Source organism: Ruditapes philippinarum, unplaced genomic scaffold (genome assembly GCF_026571515.1).
Source record: "Ruditapes philippinarum isolate M1 unplaced genomic scaffold, ASM2657151v2 ctg2101_1_1_1_1, whole genome shotgun sequence".
NCBI lineage: Eukaryota > Metazoa > Mollusca > Bivalvia > Venerida > Veneridae > Ruditapes > Ruditapes philippinarum.
This window is the reverse complement of record NW_026863120.1, coordinates 85,408-103,964: the sequence shown is the minus strand read 5'-3', so window position 1 is coordinate 103,964 and position 18,557 is coordinate 85,408. Positions and strand designations below refer to the sequence as shown.

General features: G+C 32.6%; 1 protein-coding gene across 1 annotated transcript; it reads right to left on the bottom strand.

Moving 5' to 3' along the window:
* Nucleotides 1-3,318: 3,318 nt before the first annotated feature.
* Nucleotides 3,319-18,047, bottom strand: LOC132721193 (low molecular weight phosphotyrosine protein phosphatase-like). The gene is made up of 6 exons (XM_060705452.1): nucleotides 17,917-18,047; nucleotides 14,244-14,317; nucleotides 11,279-11,395; nucleotides 9,820-9,881; nucleotides 8,789-8,888; nucleotides 3,319-3,496 (listed from the first exon to the last, which is right to left on the bottom strand). Exons 1-6 carry the CDS (start codon nucleotides 17,954-17,956, stop codon nucleotides 3,413-3,415), a joined length of 477 nt encoding a protein of 158 aa, XP_060561435.1. The 5' UTR covers nucleotides 17,957-18,047; the 3' UTR covers nucleotides 3,319-3,412.
* Between the last annotated feature and the right edge of the window lie 510 nt (nucleotides 18,048-18,557).

The window sequence follows — 18,557 nt, the reverse complement described above, 5'->3', positions numbered from 1 at the left end:
TCCAACTCATTAATTCGTTGGTAATAACTTGCTAACAGTTTGGTTATTTTACGTCATTTGGAATATATTTTGAATACAAATGATCATTTCGAAATGCAAATACATGTAGTGCTGCAATTTCCTCTTTTGGTTTATTATATTGTAATTATGAACTATTTTGCAGACACAATAAAAAAATACATCGGAAAAAAATATTATGAACAGAAATAAAAAAAATATTAACCAATCATGACAAATCCCAAATAAGGACTTCTAACACCTTGAAAAAATTTCTCTCAAATGTCTTGCTAAGTCTATATCAAAGGTTCTATTCGAAAGAATCAATGTAGTTTACCGATATATAAATATACCTTTTGAGAGAAACACATTAATAGAATATCGGAATCAGGTTTTAAAAAGACTGCCATAAACAACATTTGTTTGCCATCATCTCTATAAATAAATTACGTTCATTCGTCATATATACCAAAATACGCCTAAGTATTGTCTCAATATTTACTTTACTGTCTGAATCATGACTTGACAGATACGTCAACATCGTGACAGCCATTTCTTGTTTGTTCAGTTTACAATGTCAGGAAGACACCATAAAATATTTTCGACATTTACAGGCAACCTATCAGAACAAACGACCTTCCGTAAGATAGATGAAAACATTAATTGCGAAGTACTTAGCGCGACATATAACCCCTGGCCCGTAAAGAAGCATCACAGAGAAACTCCGAACAATAAGCTATTACATTGACCATCCTACGCCTCACTACGCTATTGAAAAGAGGCTAAAAATGAGAATAAATAATTAAAATACTAAATAAAAAGACACACAAACTTTTGTGCTGCTGGTAGCTTTTTGTATCTGATATTGAACACCCATTTACTTCAAATGGACTGTTCTAAATTCTAAGCAGAAAAATCAATTATTACGGTCCAGCATTTTAAGTTCTGATATAAATTTGACTCAAGTATGTCATGAATCACGATCACAAAACGCCGTATCTGGAAATCTTTGAATTTATAAAGTGTTTATAATGTATTATTTACTGAAAGAATGCCATATACCATCCTGCCAGCATTCTCTCAATTGTCTTTTCATGATATGCAACATCATTTTCAACATACAAACTTTATAATGATATGTCATTGCAACAAATATATTCAGAAAAAATCCGTCTCATAAACGCCATCATATTGAACAGAATCGTCTTGTAAGCATCGATTTATTCACTTATTTTAATTTTATTAACACCGACTCCAAATTTTCATAAATTGTCTTGGAGAAAGCTGTAAAGCCATGTTAAAATCATGAGATCTTTGTCATTTTCATTTCCCTCCCATTTATTTCCTGGCAATAATCTGTTAACATTTTGTTGAATTTGTTTAACATCCTGGGAAGATCAGGCTGGAAGCTTCATTTTTCATTAAAATAAGATGTTTTTTAAATGTTTTTCCCCAAATCCAAACAGAATAACTTGTCAATAACTTTTTTGTCTTTTTGAGAAATTAATGATAAATATTTTGTTCTCGATATGGATTTGACAAAGCAAAGGTAACTTCATCGTGGCGCCATCATTTACTAAAAATCAAAACATAGGAAAAAAACAATAATATAAAGTTTATAAACACAAAATCAAACAATCAACAACTTAAGTCATACACTCGTAAACTTTAGTACATCATACAAAGTTTGAAGTTATAGTTTTTATTGATTTAGAAAAATCGTCGGACTTTTTTTGTTAAATCAATAAAAAGTTATTTATTCTACCAAAGAGGGATTTCATTCATTGAATACTTCTAAATCCGAAAAAAAAAATCAAACTACAATGTACAACCTTTCCTTCTCGATGAACAATATGGTGAGTTCCAGTTGGTATACAAATATAATGAATATTATTATTCCAGTGAATCATTGTTGTGTTGCATCTAAAGTCATTCATTAATATCAAACTTGTGAAACTTGAATAAAGGAGCAAGCTACAATGTTATATTGTTCGTATGGTGGTTAAAAAAATCTAGATATCAGTTTATAATCTTCAGGCTTTTTCGACTAGAAGAGACCGGTTAAATGGTCATTTTGGTAAAATAAAATATCTTTTTAATGGTAATGATAAACGATCTCGATGTTTTATGGTACATGCAATCACTTTGAAGACCAAAACAATCCAGTTCACACGTAACTTTGCAAAGTTTCAACATCATATCAACGAAGGAAGTCATGCAGAACCGGGTAGCTATGAAGAACCAACTACATTAAACAGATAACTGAATGGCTTCCTTGTAGACTAGTGGTCGAATGAAGAAACAACGAAAACATGTTTTTCAAATAAGTACATCGACATTTATTCGAATGTATTTGGTGTACATAAATTTAGATCACATATATTTAACAACATCGGAATACAAGCTAAATTTCTTTTAATTCGCAAGAACAATTATGCTTATACAATACAAAAAAGGAAGACGATTGCTTTTCGCAACAAAACATAACAATAAGAAAATACATTTAAATACATAAAGCACCTTTATATCTAACAGCACTAAAAATGATATGTTGCGTGTATTTCCTTTCAATATTGCTCCGAGAATGTTCAAGGATATTTAGATAAATCTAACATTTCTCCAATAAATAGATTGCTTCAGTCATGAAAACTTATCTAAAACTTCATACAGAACTGTTTACAAACTAGATGTTTGCTATATTGGTAACTGCAACGAAATAAGTTTTGCCAACTAAATTTTGCGGAAACAGCCAAAACAATTAAGACATGTCTGTTTTTCTTGGCATAAACTGGGTCACTGATAATATTGACCCCATCACTTCTGGTAAGTAAAGCTATAATTTAAACTGTATTAGGTGTGGGCTTCTTTCCGCAAACGGCGCTCTCCGTTGTTGCCCTTAATACAAAATAATCACACAAAAGATTTACATAGCACTTGATAATAATGCATCAAATCAGGTATAAGATATATGGTTCTTAAAACAGTGTATAAATTGGTAGCGACATATTTGCTGTAAAAATGTATAGAGCATAATGAGGTGATCTTAAGTGATATCTTTGCTGAAATATACAACATTTTTGAAATATAAGCAAACGATCTTTAATCAACACATCACAAGTGTCACAAGATTAATTTTGTTTAAATCATGATGGAGATGTCCTTTCTTTATTTTTCAACTTCATTGTATAATCAAGTAAATACACCATACTTTTTAGTCACCATCAGTGATGACTACCCGCTATATTTTCTTCTAATCTGGTCAATTTACTAAGCGGACGTGGTAATGGGAATTGCGAGATAAATTAGAGTAAGCAAGCAAAGATCTTTTATATTTAAAAATCTTATATAGGGGGACAATGTTTCATTCTTCAAACACAGGAAATGTTCTTTTAGTCTGTCAACGGTAATGTGCATCTTAAGACTGATCCAGGAAATTTGTACAACATCGTACACACTGTTCATAAACTGTATCAAATCCTCCTAAATCCCTCTCGTCATCCTGAAATATATAGCATTATAATGATTTATTATAAACATATGTGACTGACACTGACTAGACTGATTAACCAAAGTTCTGAAGTCAAACATACCTTAGATAAACTACAACAAAAAGTGAAGAAATTTATTGTTTTTTGTTGTTGTTTTTTTTTGGTTTGGTTATAAGGCGCACAAACACAATTAAAGGTCACTTGACATCAAAAACATAAAGATGAGGTTGGCTAACTTCGGGTGTTACAACTTTAAACAACACCAGGGATCACAACCACCTCACCTGTTGCAGCTAAGAGTCGTATAGACTTCAGTAATTCAAACTCATTTAGCAACCTCTTACGATAACGCAGGGGTAAACGGTGGCTGCAATTATTACGCCTCAAAACTTATAGGCAACCCCTCACCCACAATTGAAAAGAAATTTCTTGTGAAGTATCTTTTAAATACCTTTGTAAAGAGACTGAAAGATGTCTGCTTAACAAGCAAATTCGTTGAATTTATATCCCCGCCGAGTACTGGTTATTACTAACACAACAACTGAAGACATAAGGCTTTATTTATACATTTATCATGGCATAAACAGTAATATTCTTTGAACTTGATAAATATTCAGGGCAATAACAGAGCCTTAACTCTGTGTTAAACAGTAATATCTGGAAATGCCAATGAGATGTATGCATACTTTATTACTAATCAAGGGCCATAAATCTGAGTTATAAGTGTCTGACCGGAACAAGGCGACTATATGCACATCTCCTCTTCGTATCCCATAAAGTTTCATTGAATTCCAGCCAGTAGTTACAAAGAAGTAGCACAGAAACGATTATTGCTCTGGTGGAATACTGCATAAGTTATCAAGGGCCATAACTCTAAGTTAAAATGTCTGACCCGAACAAGGCTACGATATGCCCGTCTCCTCTTGGTATTGAAGGTTCCAATAAAGTTTCATTGAATTCCAGCCAGTAGTTGCAGAGAAGTAGCGCAGAAACAAATATTTTTCTATATGCTTACTGCATAACTAATCAAGGGCCATAACTCTGAGTTAAAATGTCTGACCCCAACAAGGCAATGGTATGCGCATCTTCTCTTGGTATTGAAGGTTCCAATAAAGTTTTGTTGAATTCCAGCCAATAGTTGTAGAGAAGTAGTGCGGAAATGATTTTTGCTCTATATGCATACTGCATAACTAATCAAAAGCCATAACTCTGAGTTAAAGTGTCTGACCGGAACAAGGTGACGATATGCGCATCTCCTCTTGGTTTTTAAGGTTCCCATAAAGTTTCGTTGAATTCCAGCCAGTAGTTGCAGAAAAGTGGAGCGGAAACGATATTTACTCTATATGCATACTGCATAACTAATCAAGGGCCATAACTCTGAGTTAAAGTGTCGGACCCCAACAAGCCGAAGATATGCGCATCCCCTCTTGATATTGAAGGTTCCCATACAGTTTCGTTGAATTCCAGCCAGTAGTTGCAGAGAAGAAGCGCGGAAACGATTTTTTCTCTATATGCATACTACATAACTAATCAAGGGCCATAACTCTGAGTTAAAGTGTCGGACTGGAACAAGCCGACGATATGCGCATCTCCTCTTGATATTGATGATTCCCATAAAGTTCCGTTGAATTCCAGACAGTAGTTGCAGAGAACTAGTCCGGAAACGAAATTCGGACGGACGGATGGATGGACGGACGGAAGGACGGAAGTTCTCACAGGACAGTAATTATGTGGCTACTCTATTGTTCTCTCTATTGTTCTTTTTAGCCACACAAAAGAAAATAGCCACATAAAAGCATTACGGAATGAATGACATCAAAGAGAAAGAACAGTTACCTATTGTCCCTCTAGCCACATAATTACTCTCCAGTGAGTGCGGACGGACGGAAAGACGGACGGACGGACAACGCCAAAACTATATCCCCCTCCCGATTCCATCGGCGGGGGATAAAAAGGGTCATTAATTGAGATGCATTATAAACATTTCCTATGAATACACATATTGAATACCAAAGATAAACATAGAGAAACAGGTGTGCTGACACAGTCGTAAAAGTAGTTACTTGTGTAGTTTTCTTTTTTTTACAAAAGAAACAATGTGTGAAAACAATCAATTTTCAAATAAAAAATTATTTTATGAGATTCCGATAAAAGAAAAACTTAAATACAATGTACCATATTTACATAAAGTTTAAGAATAATCGAACAGTTGATAATTTTAAAAAGATAAAAATTGTATAAATTTTAACAAATTCGTGTATCGTTCATCAACAGAGGTCTGTAAAATGGAATTGAAGCTTTATAAAGAATACATGCATCTCAAAAAATCTTAATATTCTCTAATTTTATTACAAATATACATCGTAAAACAGAATTCAAAACCAAGAAATTACATGAATAATGAAACTGTGTCTCTAATTCTGAATAAATGACACTTAAATATGAATTATTAACTCAAATAACTCATGAATCACGATCTCAAATCGCTGTATCAGGAAATCGTTGAATTAATCATTTTAAGGTGGTGTTGTGTTTGAAAGCATTATTTACTTAAGAGATGCCATATTCATTCCAGCATCGCTCATTGATATTTATGAATGCGTTCCTTTTTCAAATACAAACTTTGAAAGAACGTTCCCCAACAATTCATCGAGAATACAAATATGTCTCACAAGTGTCAAAATTTTGTATAAAATCGTCCAGTAATCATTGATTTATACACTGATAGTATTCTTTTCGTCCAATTTTTTAATAAAACTGACTCCAACCTTTCATAAAATGTCTGGGTGAAAGCTGTAAGCCAAGTTAAAATCATGAGATTGTATTCATTTTCATTTCCCTCTCATTTATTTTCTGGCAATAATTTGTTAACATTTTGTTTAATTTACGTCCTACGCAGATCAAACTGGAAGCAATATTTTTCATATCATGAAAGGGCATGATGGCCATAGATCATTCACATAAGATCCAATTCTAGAAAAAGTATAAATATTTAATGCATAAGTAGCACAAGTAGGTCACAATTTTCAAAAATAAAAAATTATTTTATGAGATTCCGATAAAAGAAAAACTTAAATACAATGTACCATATTTACATAAAGTTTAAGAATAATCGAACAGTTGATAATTTTAAAAAGATAAAAATTGTATAAATTTTAACAAATTCGTGTATCGTTCATCAACAGAGGTCTGTAAAATGGAATTGAAGCTTTATAAAGAATACATGCATCTCAAAAAATCTTAATATTCTCTAATTTTATTACAAATATACATCGTAAAACAGAATTCAAAACCAAGAAATTACATGAATAATGAAACTGTGTCTCTAATTCTGAATAAATGACACTTAAATATGAATTATTAACTCAAATAACTCATGAATCACGATCTCAAATCGCTGTATCAGGAAATCGTTCAATTAATCATTTAAGGTGGTGTTGTGTTTGAAAGCATTATTTACTTAAGAGATGCCATATTCATTCCAGCATCGCTCATTGATATTTATTGAATGCGTTCCTTTTTCAAATACAAACTTTGAAAGAACGTTCCCCAACAATTCATCGAGAATACAAATATGTCTCACAAGTGTCAAAATTTTGTATAAAATCGTCCAGTAATCATTGATTTATACACTGATAGTATTCTTTTCGTCCAATTTTTTAATAAAACTGACTCCAACCTTTCATAAAATGTCTGGGTGAAAGCTGTAAGCCAAGTTAAAATCATGAGATTGTATTCATTTTCATTTCCCTCTCATTCATTTTCTGGCAATAATTTGTTAACATTTTGTTTAATTTACGTCCTACGCAGATCATACTGGAAGCAATATTTTTCATATCATGAAAGGGCATGATGGCCATAGATCATTCACATAAGATCCAATTCTAGAAAAAGTATAAATATTTAATGCATAAGTAGCACAAGTAGGTCACATTCAAAGTAATCAGAAGTCAAACATTGGCAACCTAAAGAAAAATCTTTTAAAATGATAATGTGCAAATCAGAATGAACAACTGCTTAGATATTTGGTAAGTAGCATAACTTAGAAGCTATGTCCGGCAGGCCATCATCTTAACATAGACTCATGTAAAACTCTTTCAAAATCTTATCAGTAATCATACAGCATAGAGCCTTGTTACTTGAAAAGTACCAAGGCTTAGAAGTTCTTCACCTACTTTGCTCAAATTATGCCCCTGGAATAAAAAAACTTCTTCTACATATAAGTATTTTAAATAAATAAATTGAAATAATCTTCGTGTCAAAACCCATATAACCTTGATATATGAAATGTAGAATTCTTTAGTGGTTCTTAACCACGGTTTTATATTTGTCCTCCAAGCCCACTCTGAGGTCAATTTATGTACAAAATTTGTCCCACTCTAGGGGTCTATTATATATAGTAAAATCTCTAAAAAAAATCTTTAAGTCTTAGAACTGCAAGGACTAGGACATTTAATTTTAGCATGTACAACCATTAAGTTTTCTAATATGTAATCTATCCTGGCAAATCTTCATAACCTCAGATTCCCTTTCAAAATTCCAATTATTTAGTTCCGCCCATTGTTTTCTTGTTTAGGGCACACGCATTTTTTTACTTGGGAACCATATGCCGCTTTTCATGGAATGGCACTTGCATGTCACACTGAAGGTTCCATGATAACCGTCACATGAACTCACCTGCGGATGTTTCAAAATTTCAAATTGTACCAGTTTGTGTTAAATGTTGAATTCTGCTTAAGCTGGTGCTAGGGGGGCTTGGACGGTAACTTGCACTTTCCAGTACCGTCCATGAACAGGCTCAATCAAACCGAGCCTGCAACATTTTCAAATTTGCCGTGTTGGGCTTTCTTTAATGATTCTGTTTTTCTCTATTTTATATAACATTAAAACTTCAAGCTTTGGTACACATAAATCAAATTCATCTTCAAAATAAATTTCACATTTGAAAACATAAAAAAACGTTCAAAAGATTTAATTCACTGAATACTCCTGAATTCTAGAAATAACAATATAGAAACATACCAACAAACATATTACTAACCTAATTTTTTTTATCTGAGACACAATATGATGCAAAGAAGATTTGGTGATAATATATAAATTCAAGTTACAACAACATAAAAAATTTCACCATTTCTTCCAAGTGATTTGATGATATGTAGCATTCAAAATGCATTATTTTGAGAATTTGTGATATTCAAAATAAGGAAATAGCAATGTGATGTTACAGTTTTCATATATTATATTGTGAGTTACTTTATATTCTACTCAAGCTATTTTGGAATTGTAAAAGAAATACTTACAAAATACGGATCCCTAATAATACGTTCTCCTTTAGGATCATATTCTCCTAACATTTTTAACTTGGCAGAACAGTTTGTTGGCTTTCTTTCTTCAAGTTCCCTATGGAAAAAAGAATCACATGAATATGTGACAGCCTACAAATATGAATCACTATGTTTCAAATAAAATTAACAAAATAATCAAGGCACTAGGGATTGTTGAATAAGCACAGACCTGCAGGATAGCTTCAAGCTTTTAATTGTCCTTTTACAAGTGTAACTGTTCAATTTTTGTTGGATTTTAAGTCACACCGATACAGTTATGGACATATGGTAACTTTCCAGCTTGACTGGTAGTAGAAATCCACAAATGAGCCGCGTCATGCCAAAACCAACGTAATGAGTTTACGACCAGCATGGATCCAGACCAGCCTGCACATCCATGCTGTTTGCTTACAAACCATATCACTAGTAGAGAAACTGATAGCGAACAGCATGGATCCTGATCAGACTGCGTGGATGGGCAGGCTGGTCTCGATCCATGCTGGTCGCAAACGCATTACGTTGGTTTTGTCTTGACGCAGCTCAAATATCCCTCTGTACATTATTTCAGGCACAGGTGGGCACTTAAGATAAATGTTATAAAAACTTGTTCTTGAGGTACATTGTATCAGAGAGGTTATATGTGCATGTGTATCTTTTTGGCAGGGCTTATCATAAATGACATCAGTAAAGTAGTTTCAGTATATGACTTCCATTCCTTTCCAAATCTAAATGTACGTTATATATTTATGGTCATCATTCAACAGTAATGTATAAAACCAAAAAAAAAGAGTATTTCTTGGCTTTTTTTTTTTAATTTTGCAATGCAAAATTTTCAATTTGTATACAGGTATCTACTGGGTCACCACATCATATTTAAGTTCTTGTGTTGATTACAATGTCATCATATGATAAAGAATAAAAGAAATAATATTAAAGAATAAAATAATATATCCATATATCAGGCTATCAGAGAGCAAAAAAGATACTAACAATTGTCTAATACTTACTCCATGTTGGCATCATCCATACCAAATATTACATCATATCTTGTGAAGTCATCTCTGGTAACCTAAATGTATTAAAAATAAAGATTTGAGATAGTAAATGGTTAAAAGGACTCCACTGAGGTATTTTGACATGATGGGACTGAAAATATTTTTTCCAGATAAATGTATTATTTGATGTAGGTTTAGACCACTAATCTTTGTGCAAAATTTCAGATCGATCGCGCACTTCGTTATTCCAGAATAATTATTCAATTTGTAAAAACATGACCCAAAATGAAAAGCGTTTAAACGCTTGTCACTCAAATCCAGCTAAGGAAAGCATAATAATATTCAATTTATTTCAAAGTATATTTCTTAACTATCTTTGCATATATTTCTGTTTTAAGTGCCCCAGCTCATTTATGTAAGAAATTCAAATTGTTTTTAGGCTTTTAAACCTCAATGGAGTCCCTTTAAGAAGGTAAATGTGAAGTAACACAATCCATGCATTCATTTCTTAGTGAAAAATTAGTCTTAGTCTTTATAGAAAATAAATTTCTAATTACCTCCCTTCATTTACATGAAATGTCAATTTGGTAATATCTTTACAAATAATGCTTTTTTGAACTTACAATACTGATAAATCTCCATTTGAGCATCAGATTTATGATATAAAATCATGATCTTTAAAGTGTGCATCTCCATAAAAAATGATTCAGAAATGAATATTTAGTTTTGATTGAATCTTAAAATGGTTCAGTGGAAAATTGGGAAAGAAATAATAATTATTTATTCTTGTAATATAACATGTTCTCAGCTGTGTTCAAGAAAAATATTTAATCATCCATTAGCAGGGAAATAAGTAAAGTGATTAAGTACATTTAATCAGACTTTTAAAATGCTTACAAATGAATCACTTTATATTACACTCACTAACAAAGTTATGTCAAAATTCTATTATTCCATCATAGTCAATCAATATAAGGGTTTAATCAAGATCATGATGGGTTTTTATGGGTGCCAGGTTAGGGGAAGGTAGGAGATTTTAGCCACACCAATACATATGGCTTTACTAAAGGAATAAAACTCTCTGTGAATATATTTCTGTCACAGACAGGCGCCTGAGTAGAACCAACAACCTTCTATAAGCTACCTGGATAATTTTCTAGCATGAAAGATTTCAAACTTTCTGGAAGCTAGGTGACTTTGTTCAGAACACAAAATAGTGAGAAGCAATATGGTTCAAAGTCATAAATGCCCCTGTTTCATTTATTTAATCATTTACATTTGTTAGAAATGTAATTAATTGGTCTGAGGAGGTAAAATATTGTTTAATAGACACTTTAATTTTACAAAGACTATGTATAGTTGTACACCAGGTCAAAGTCATTATACTTTTAGGAACTGATTAAATACAAAGGAGACATGTTTATATTTCTGAATACAATTTAAAAACAGGAAAAAATGGAATTTCACTTACAGCTCTGGCTTTATGTTTATAATCTGTAACACCAAATTTCTTTAAAGTTTTCATTGTTCTGTTGTTAGGTCCATGACCTATATGCCATGTTCCGAGGGCTGCACTATCAACTTCCCACTGAAAACAACACAAAAACCTTCAATTATCAACAAATATTTGTATCAACCATGTCATGTCTTAGAATAAAATGTTTGGCACAGTTAAAAACAAAAACATGGAATATTGTCACAAAATAAAACCATCAATAAAGAATATTACTCTCCTGTTTCATTTATAAAATTCTGAAAAAGGAGCAATTATAACAAAATTGGTATGCAAAATATCACAGACTTGGTTTTATTGTGTCTGTTCATGAAAAAAATCTAAAGTGTAACATTTTCCAGACAAAGCAGCACCACATCCTTCCCTAGAATTGAATCAGTATCTTTAGCAGTGAAAGTATTGGAATCACCAGAGGACCAAAAAAAAACCTCAGATGAGATACAAAGCATTTATATTGCCCCCTATACAGTCCTTGTAGTCCTTGAAAGCCACTGCTGCTAGTGGAAAAAAATCTCTAAGAGAGATGCCTTAAGAGCACTGAAAGCAAGAGTTTCTCATGAGGCAGAAGGCTCAACTACATGCATTTAGGTAAGAGTATAAGCAAGCAAAAAGGAATTAATTAAAATCCATTATAGCATAGATCATAATCATTTTTTATGTTAAGAGGTTGTAAAAAATAGTATTATTCAATATTCATATATAAAAGTTTAACCTTTTCCCTTATATAAGCGTGTTTCGACGGCTTTTTACCCCCCCCCCCCCCTTTTGAGGCCCCAAACAGTGAATAAATGTCCTATTTAGACCCCAAACACTGTTTTTCGTTTGAGAAATGTTGTTAAAAAAAAGTGACCATTTTTTCGGCGCCGTCCCCCGTCCAAATAATACATCAGGGGGTTGCCAGAAGGGGGATGTGCCCCCTTCTGTTTGGGGGGTTTGAAGGGGGGCGGACTCCCCCTCATCGCCAAGAAAATTTTGGACTTGTGAGAGGCTTAAAATGACCCCAGGTTGATCATAAGGTAACGTGTAACCAACGCTGAAAAGCCTTTGACTCTATCTCAATCCCTTGAGAAGTTGCAGCACTTTGAAATAAATTTTGATGGAAAAAATCGAGGCAAAAAAGTGATTTTTGGCAATTTTGAGATGTCCCCTCTTAAATAATATGAAGTTTGATTAGTATTGAAGCATTTTTCATAGTTTCATAGCAGTTTGAACTTGTAAGAGGAGGCTTTTCAGTGAAAATGGCCATTTTTCACAATATGCTCATGGGGGAAAGGGTTAACTAAAAAAATATAAATGTTACAAAACAACAATTTTTCACCAAAATTAGGTAAAAGACCACATGTTAACATGGAAAAACTAGATTTTGGGTGATTCCAAGGTTTTTCATCATTTTTTGTTAACTAAAAAAATATAAATGTTACAAAACAACAATTTTTCACCAAAATTAGGTAAAAGACCACATGTTAACATGGAAAAACTAGATTTTGGGTGATTCCAAGGTTTTTCATCATTTTTTGTTAACCTTTTCCCTTATATAAGCGTGTTTCGACGGCTTTTTGCCCCCCCCCTTTTGAGGCCCCAAACAGTGAATAAATGTCCTATTTAAACCCCAAACACTGTTTTTCGTTTGAGAAATGTTGTTAAAAAAAGTGACCATTTTTTCGGCGCCGTCCCCCGTCCAAATAATACATCAGGGGGTTGCCAGAAGGGGGATGTGCCCCCTTCTGTTTGGGGGCTTTGAAGGGGGGCGGACTCCCCCTCATCGCCAAGAAAATTTTGGACTTGTGAGAGGCTTAAAATGACCCCAGGTTGATCATAAGGTAACGTGTAACCAACGCTGAAAAGCCTTTGACTCTATCTCAATCCCTTGAGAAGTTGCAGCACTTTGAAATAAATTTTGATGGAAAAAATCGAGGCAAAAAAGTGATTTTTGGCAATTTTGAGATGTCCCCTCTTAAATAATATGAAGTTTGATTAGTATTGAAGCATTTTTCATAGTTTCATAGCAGTTTGAACTTGTAAGAGGAGGCTTTTCAGTGAAAATGGCCATTTTTCACAATATGCTCATGGGGGAAAGGGTTAAAGGATACTAAGGTTCAATGGAGGAATAATTCTTGATACACTAGAGTTAATAATTATGTAATTTACTTATATGCTGTAAGGGTGAATATATCAGGAACAACTATTCCAAGTTTGAAGTAAATCCTGACATAACAAATTCAGCATGGTTTGGTTACTGCTGTCTTAATACAAATGTAATACAGAGCTGATTTCTATATCTTTTTGTCACCTAACACTTTACAAGTTTGTTTAACTTAATTCGTTATTAAAAAGAATAAACTTTTTAATACAAACAAAAGTGAAATTTAGAAAGTAACAACAAGATATGAAAATAATTAAATGCCCATTATGCTCAAAGAATGCTTCTATTTTTATTTCTCAGAAGCTTTTAATCTTTTGTCAATTGGTGTCCTGTAAAAGTTTCCAAAAAGTTACTCACTGGACAATCAACTGTACCATTATTTGCTTTGGTTGCTTTTTTGGCAATTAGTACAGTTACATGGATTTTAGTAAGATGTATTTTCATTTAATGTCACACACTACTTTGTTTACATTTTGCTACTTTCAAGAGAAATAATTTCACATTTAGCACTAATTTCTTCACTTGAGAAGCATCTTACATGCCCTATTTAAACATTACAAAACTCTGTTTGCCTTTTTAAAGGAAAAAATAATCATTTCTGAGACATAATCTGCCTTTAAGACTATAGTTTAAAAGTTTTATTAAACTTCTTCAATACTGATTTTAATAATGACAATCCTGTGGCAACAGTATATACAGTCAAGCCAGCTAGCAGTCTGACTTAGCTTAATTCAAAATACATTGCACAAATAAAGCAAGAAAACTGTTCACTCCACTAACCTCATCCTTCAGACTTCTTTCGTTGAGCAAACGTAGAAATACTGCCTCTGCAATTGGAGATCTACAAATATTTCCTGTAATAAAAAAGCATAGTGGAATTGTAATAACAGCAGAAACAATATATGCCTTGAATTGAAAACCACTAATCAGATCACCCTGAAACTAAGACCACTTTTGTCCAGTTCTATTGGTGACATTAATTTTAATGATTTTTAACCGTATAAACTAAAAGATTGCAAGAAATTAAAAACAAAGTAAACAAGAATAATAAGGCATTGGAACAGTCTCTATCTTGAAGTCAAAAGCAGTTCCAGCAATAAAACCTTTTCAGGAAGACTGTAGACAGTCATATTCTAGTTCTAGATTTTTTCTTCTTCATTAATTGTAACGCTACATGAGAGCCTTTACCCTTATCAAAAATAGCAGAGTTTAGCTGTAAATACTGTTGTGAGAACACTGCCATTTTCAAGTCTTCGAAACGATACATAATGTAGAATATTTATGTCTTCAATACTCAGTACCAATAAAACATACTTTTACGCATCTTTTCTTGAATATTTATTTTTCTCGAATGATTGCTGGAAATCAGTGTGTTGTAACCAGTAGTTTTGCTATGATTGGCTAAAGTGCAGTAGATTTCGATTATTCGAACCCATCGATTATTCGAAGTAAATTTTCAGTCCCCGGCAATTTGAATAATTGGGGTTGGACTGTATCTTCAAAAGTGATGGTTTTGAAAAAGTTTGCCAGAAGTGCATCAAAATTATGGATAATAAGTTTGCCTGCTCTTCATTTGAGGTTACATGTATTTTGGTTCATTGTCTTATAATTTTTGGAGCATCAAGAATCATTACGCAAAATATTTATTGATTCAAGTATACTGTACAACTTATGATAAATTACAGTCGAAATAATAACCTTTATACGCAATTTAAGTTATTTATTCATAAAATATAGAATAAACAGAAATAGATGCTGAGTCAATATCAACTTCCGGTAGGTTTCCATTTCAGGATATCCTTCAGGGTAATCCAATACGGAACAATCACAACTTTTCGGATTAATATAGTGTAATAGCGAGCTCGAAGAGCTGGCCCAAAGGGCCTGCTCGCAAAGGTAGCTTTACAGTAACGCGAGTACCTGCTAGATAGTTATGGATTTGCAAACTTTCATCCGAAGTACTGAATTGACACATCGCAACTTTTCGAATAACAAGATAACAATAAAAGCGGAGGTATTCTGATTGAAAACGGAAGCGTAGACTGGTGTCCTGCGTCTTCTGTGGGACCTATAATAGGACAGGGAACCAGAATAAACGGAAGCAGTGTCTAAAATACCGAATGACAGTTTTAAAAACGGAAAATGTAAAATAAAAATGAACAATTATATTTGATACTATTTCACGGTTAAAGTAAATCGAACTAGCTTTGAGGCTTTGCGTTTTTCATATCAATCATCTAGTGTTCCAGGTGAAAACTTAATCAGTGTATGAAATAAACAATGACACATTAAATATTGAAAACTGAACAATTTTTTTTTAACAGACTTCCTTGTTCATAGCCTTTGTCAAATTTCATATTACGAGAAGTCAAAGGTTCGCGGTCCCGCACTTTGACTTGCCCGGCTATAGACTATAAATTATGGCCATAATTATATGGCGACTGAATACTGAATTTAATATAGGAAGTGGCTAGCCGTACGGGCCCGTACGGCTAGCCAAAAGTTCTAGCCGTACGTGAGTCATGTATGACTAGCCAGGACACACTGTATTGTCTAGCCGTACGGCACTTTTCAAATTTATATAAAAGTCGAAATTATACATATATGTTTTTTCATGACTTTAAGCGAGGATTTTAACCATGAAATAGTAATTGTCTTCGTATATTTACTTTAAATAGAGATTAATCGCCTTGTTGGCTACAGTAAAAGAAGTACGAATATCGATCTTTATCATTTCAAGACACCGAGAAAAAATAGCGTTAGGTCGCAGTTAAATAACATCAATTGAAATAGTTTACAAAATTTTGATAATAATCCTTTTTTGTTTCATAAAGTTTAATTTTCGACACCTTTAAAATGGAAAAAAAAAATCAATGTTAGGCTCTGATATTTGCGTCAATTACCGACGGTATAGAAGTTTGTCCATCATTAAGGAAAGTTTGCATGTTCCGTGAAACGCATTATAAAATGTTATTGTCAGTCCCTGGGTAGGCTTTATTTAAGGCTTATTAAATTAATGGTTTGTGCTTTTATGTTCGATATTTATCTACTGTACTTGAAATTATACAATTATTTTTGCTTTTCACCGTTTTTTTTCAATGTTCTATGTATTTATTTATTTCACTCCGATCATTATTTATTCGATCCATGTGCTTAATTAACAAAAAAACATCTTTCAGTCAAATAAAACAACAAATCATTATCATGAGGCACAAAATAACATATGCATGGTCGACTTCTATATAATTTTGAAAAGTGCCGTACGGCTAGACATAGTCCAATAGATTAGACGTTACAGGCTTGTTATAGTTTTATGTTGGTCAAGCCTGACGTCTAATAGTTATTGATCAAAAACGCGTAGCATTTTGAAAAATTAAAAAAATGTCTGTTGACTTGCCTTTCAAGCTTTATTCAAAAGCTTATCTTCTGTTCTTTCAATTGCATGGTCTATCATTAACAAAAAGTTTCAAACAAAGTACTTATTAATTAAAAATAAAATATAAATATCAATCTATTTCGCTCATCGGCCATACTGGTTTAGTAAAGCGTTTTACAGATTAATTCCAATTTTTTGAACGGAAAAATATTTTCGAACACACTGACGGTGCATGGGCAATTATTTCGTTGAAAAAATATTCCGTTAGAAACTTCTGAGGTCATTTAAACGCTTGCATTTGAATTAGCCAATCAGATTTCGCGCACTGTATGGCGGCCATTTGTATATCTGCTGTACATTGAATTTAATTAAATGAGAGGATTTAATCATGACTTTTCGGGTGTGACAGTTCAATTATTTTGTTGAAAGGTATTTAATTTTTAGTTTTGTTCATAAATAGTTCAAAATTTATGTAAATACACGCTGTTTTAATTGTTAAAATGCATTAGATCTAAATCGATGTCTAATGTCAATTTTTTTGCTACACGATTTTGCAAAGATCTGTTAAGACCTAACGTAACATGGAAAATGAAAAATGTAAAATATCAGATTAATGAATGATAAATATGAAATAGGTTACGTATAGGTCTTATAATTAGGACTAGGCTAGACAATACAGCGAGTCCTGGCTAGTCGTACGTGACTCACGTACGGCTAGAACTTTTGGCTAGCCGTACGGCTAGCCACTTCCTTTAATATATATATTTGAAAGGAAATCAATCAATTTTAAAAAATTAATACGTGGAAATTAAAGGCCAGTACTAATGATAATTTTCGAGTGTTTAGAGTGAAAACGGAAGAAGTGCATGAAATACCGGATGACTCCTTTAAAACAGAAAAAAGTAACGATTTTTAAGCATACTTCTTATTATCCGAATATAGGCTACATCCGAAATATATATCATTCACGCTATCTATTAGCGATAAAATGAGAAGTTACAACGGAAAAAGCAAAGTGAATTTTAAAAATTGTGAGTAAAACAATACATATGGATAAATATTGTAAGTTGTCAATACCCAAACAAATGAATAACACAGATTTCTTCTTTGATGCCATTTTGGTTAAAAATACAAACAACTTGATTTAATTGCACACCGTTTTTTATTTCACGAAATGAGAATGTAAAATCCGGATAGAGTAGGGTGTCGAAATACACGATTAAATTAAATTTTACTAAATGTCTTAAATAAGTTTTATATACTTTTTTATTTTATAATTTGTTACATGTATGATGTGTATGAATGCTTCAACATGACAATGTACTGTCTGACTTTGTTCACTGATCCTATTGAACAACTGTATCTATAACCAGATACATGTAGGTAAAGGGACCTGAGACTCATTTGTTTTGGGATGCTTTTTCGTTAGTTTCCGTTAGTAATTACGATTTTCTAACTGATTTTGAATGATAAGAATGTTCTCGATACTAAATTTCATATCAACGTCCCGATGGCCTGGTGGTAAGTATATGGTAGCATAACAATAGCAAAGTTGCAAGTTCAAATCATCAACAAACTTTTTTTTCATATTTCTTTAATTATTTTTTTTAATTACATGCAGCATTAGTTGATGAATTATCCCTTTAAATTCGTGTGTCTTTTATTGAAAAAAAAAACAAACAAAACTTGATATATATACACTATATGTACATTGTACA

Bases quoted from the DNA above. Each gene is read 5' to 3' on its own strand.
- LOC132721193 (XM_060705452.1), bottom strand. From the start codon at position 17,956: ATGGCATCAAAGAAGAAATCTGTGTTATTCATTTGTTTGG. The intron at 9,882-11,278 runs GTAAGTGAAATT...TAATACATTTAG, and splicing joins ATAAACATAAAGCCAGAGCT to GTTACCAGAGATGACTTCAC. The intron at 3,497-8,788 runs GTAAGTATTTCT...TATATATTTCAG, and splicing joins TTATTAGGGATCCGTATTTT to GATGACGAGAGGGATTTAGG.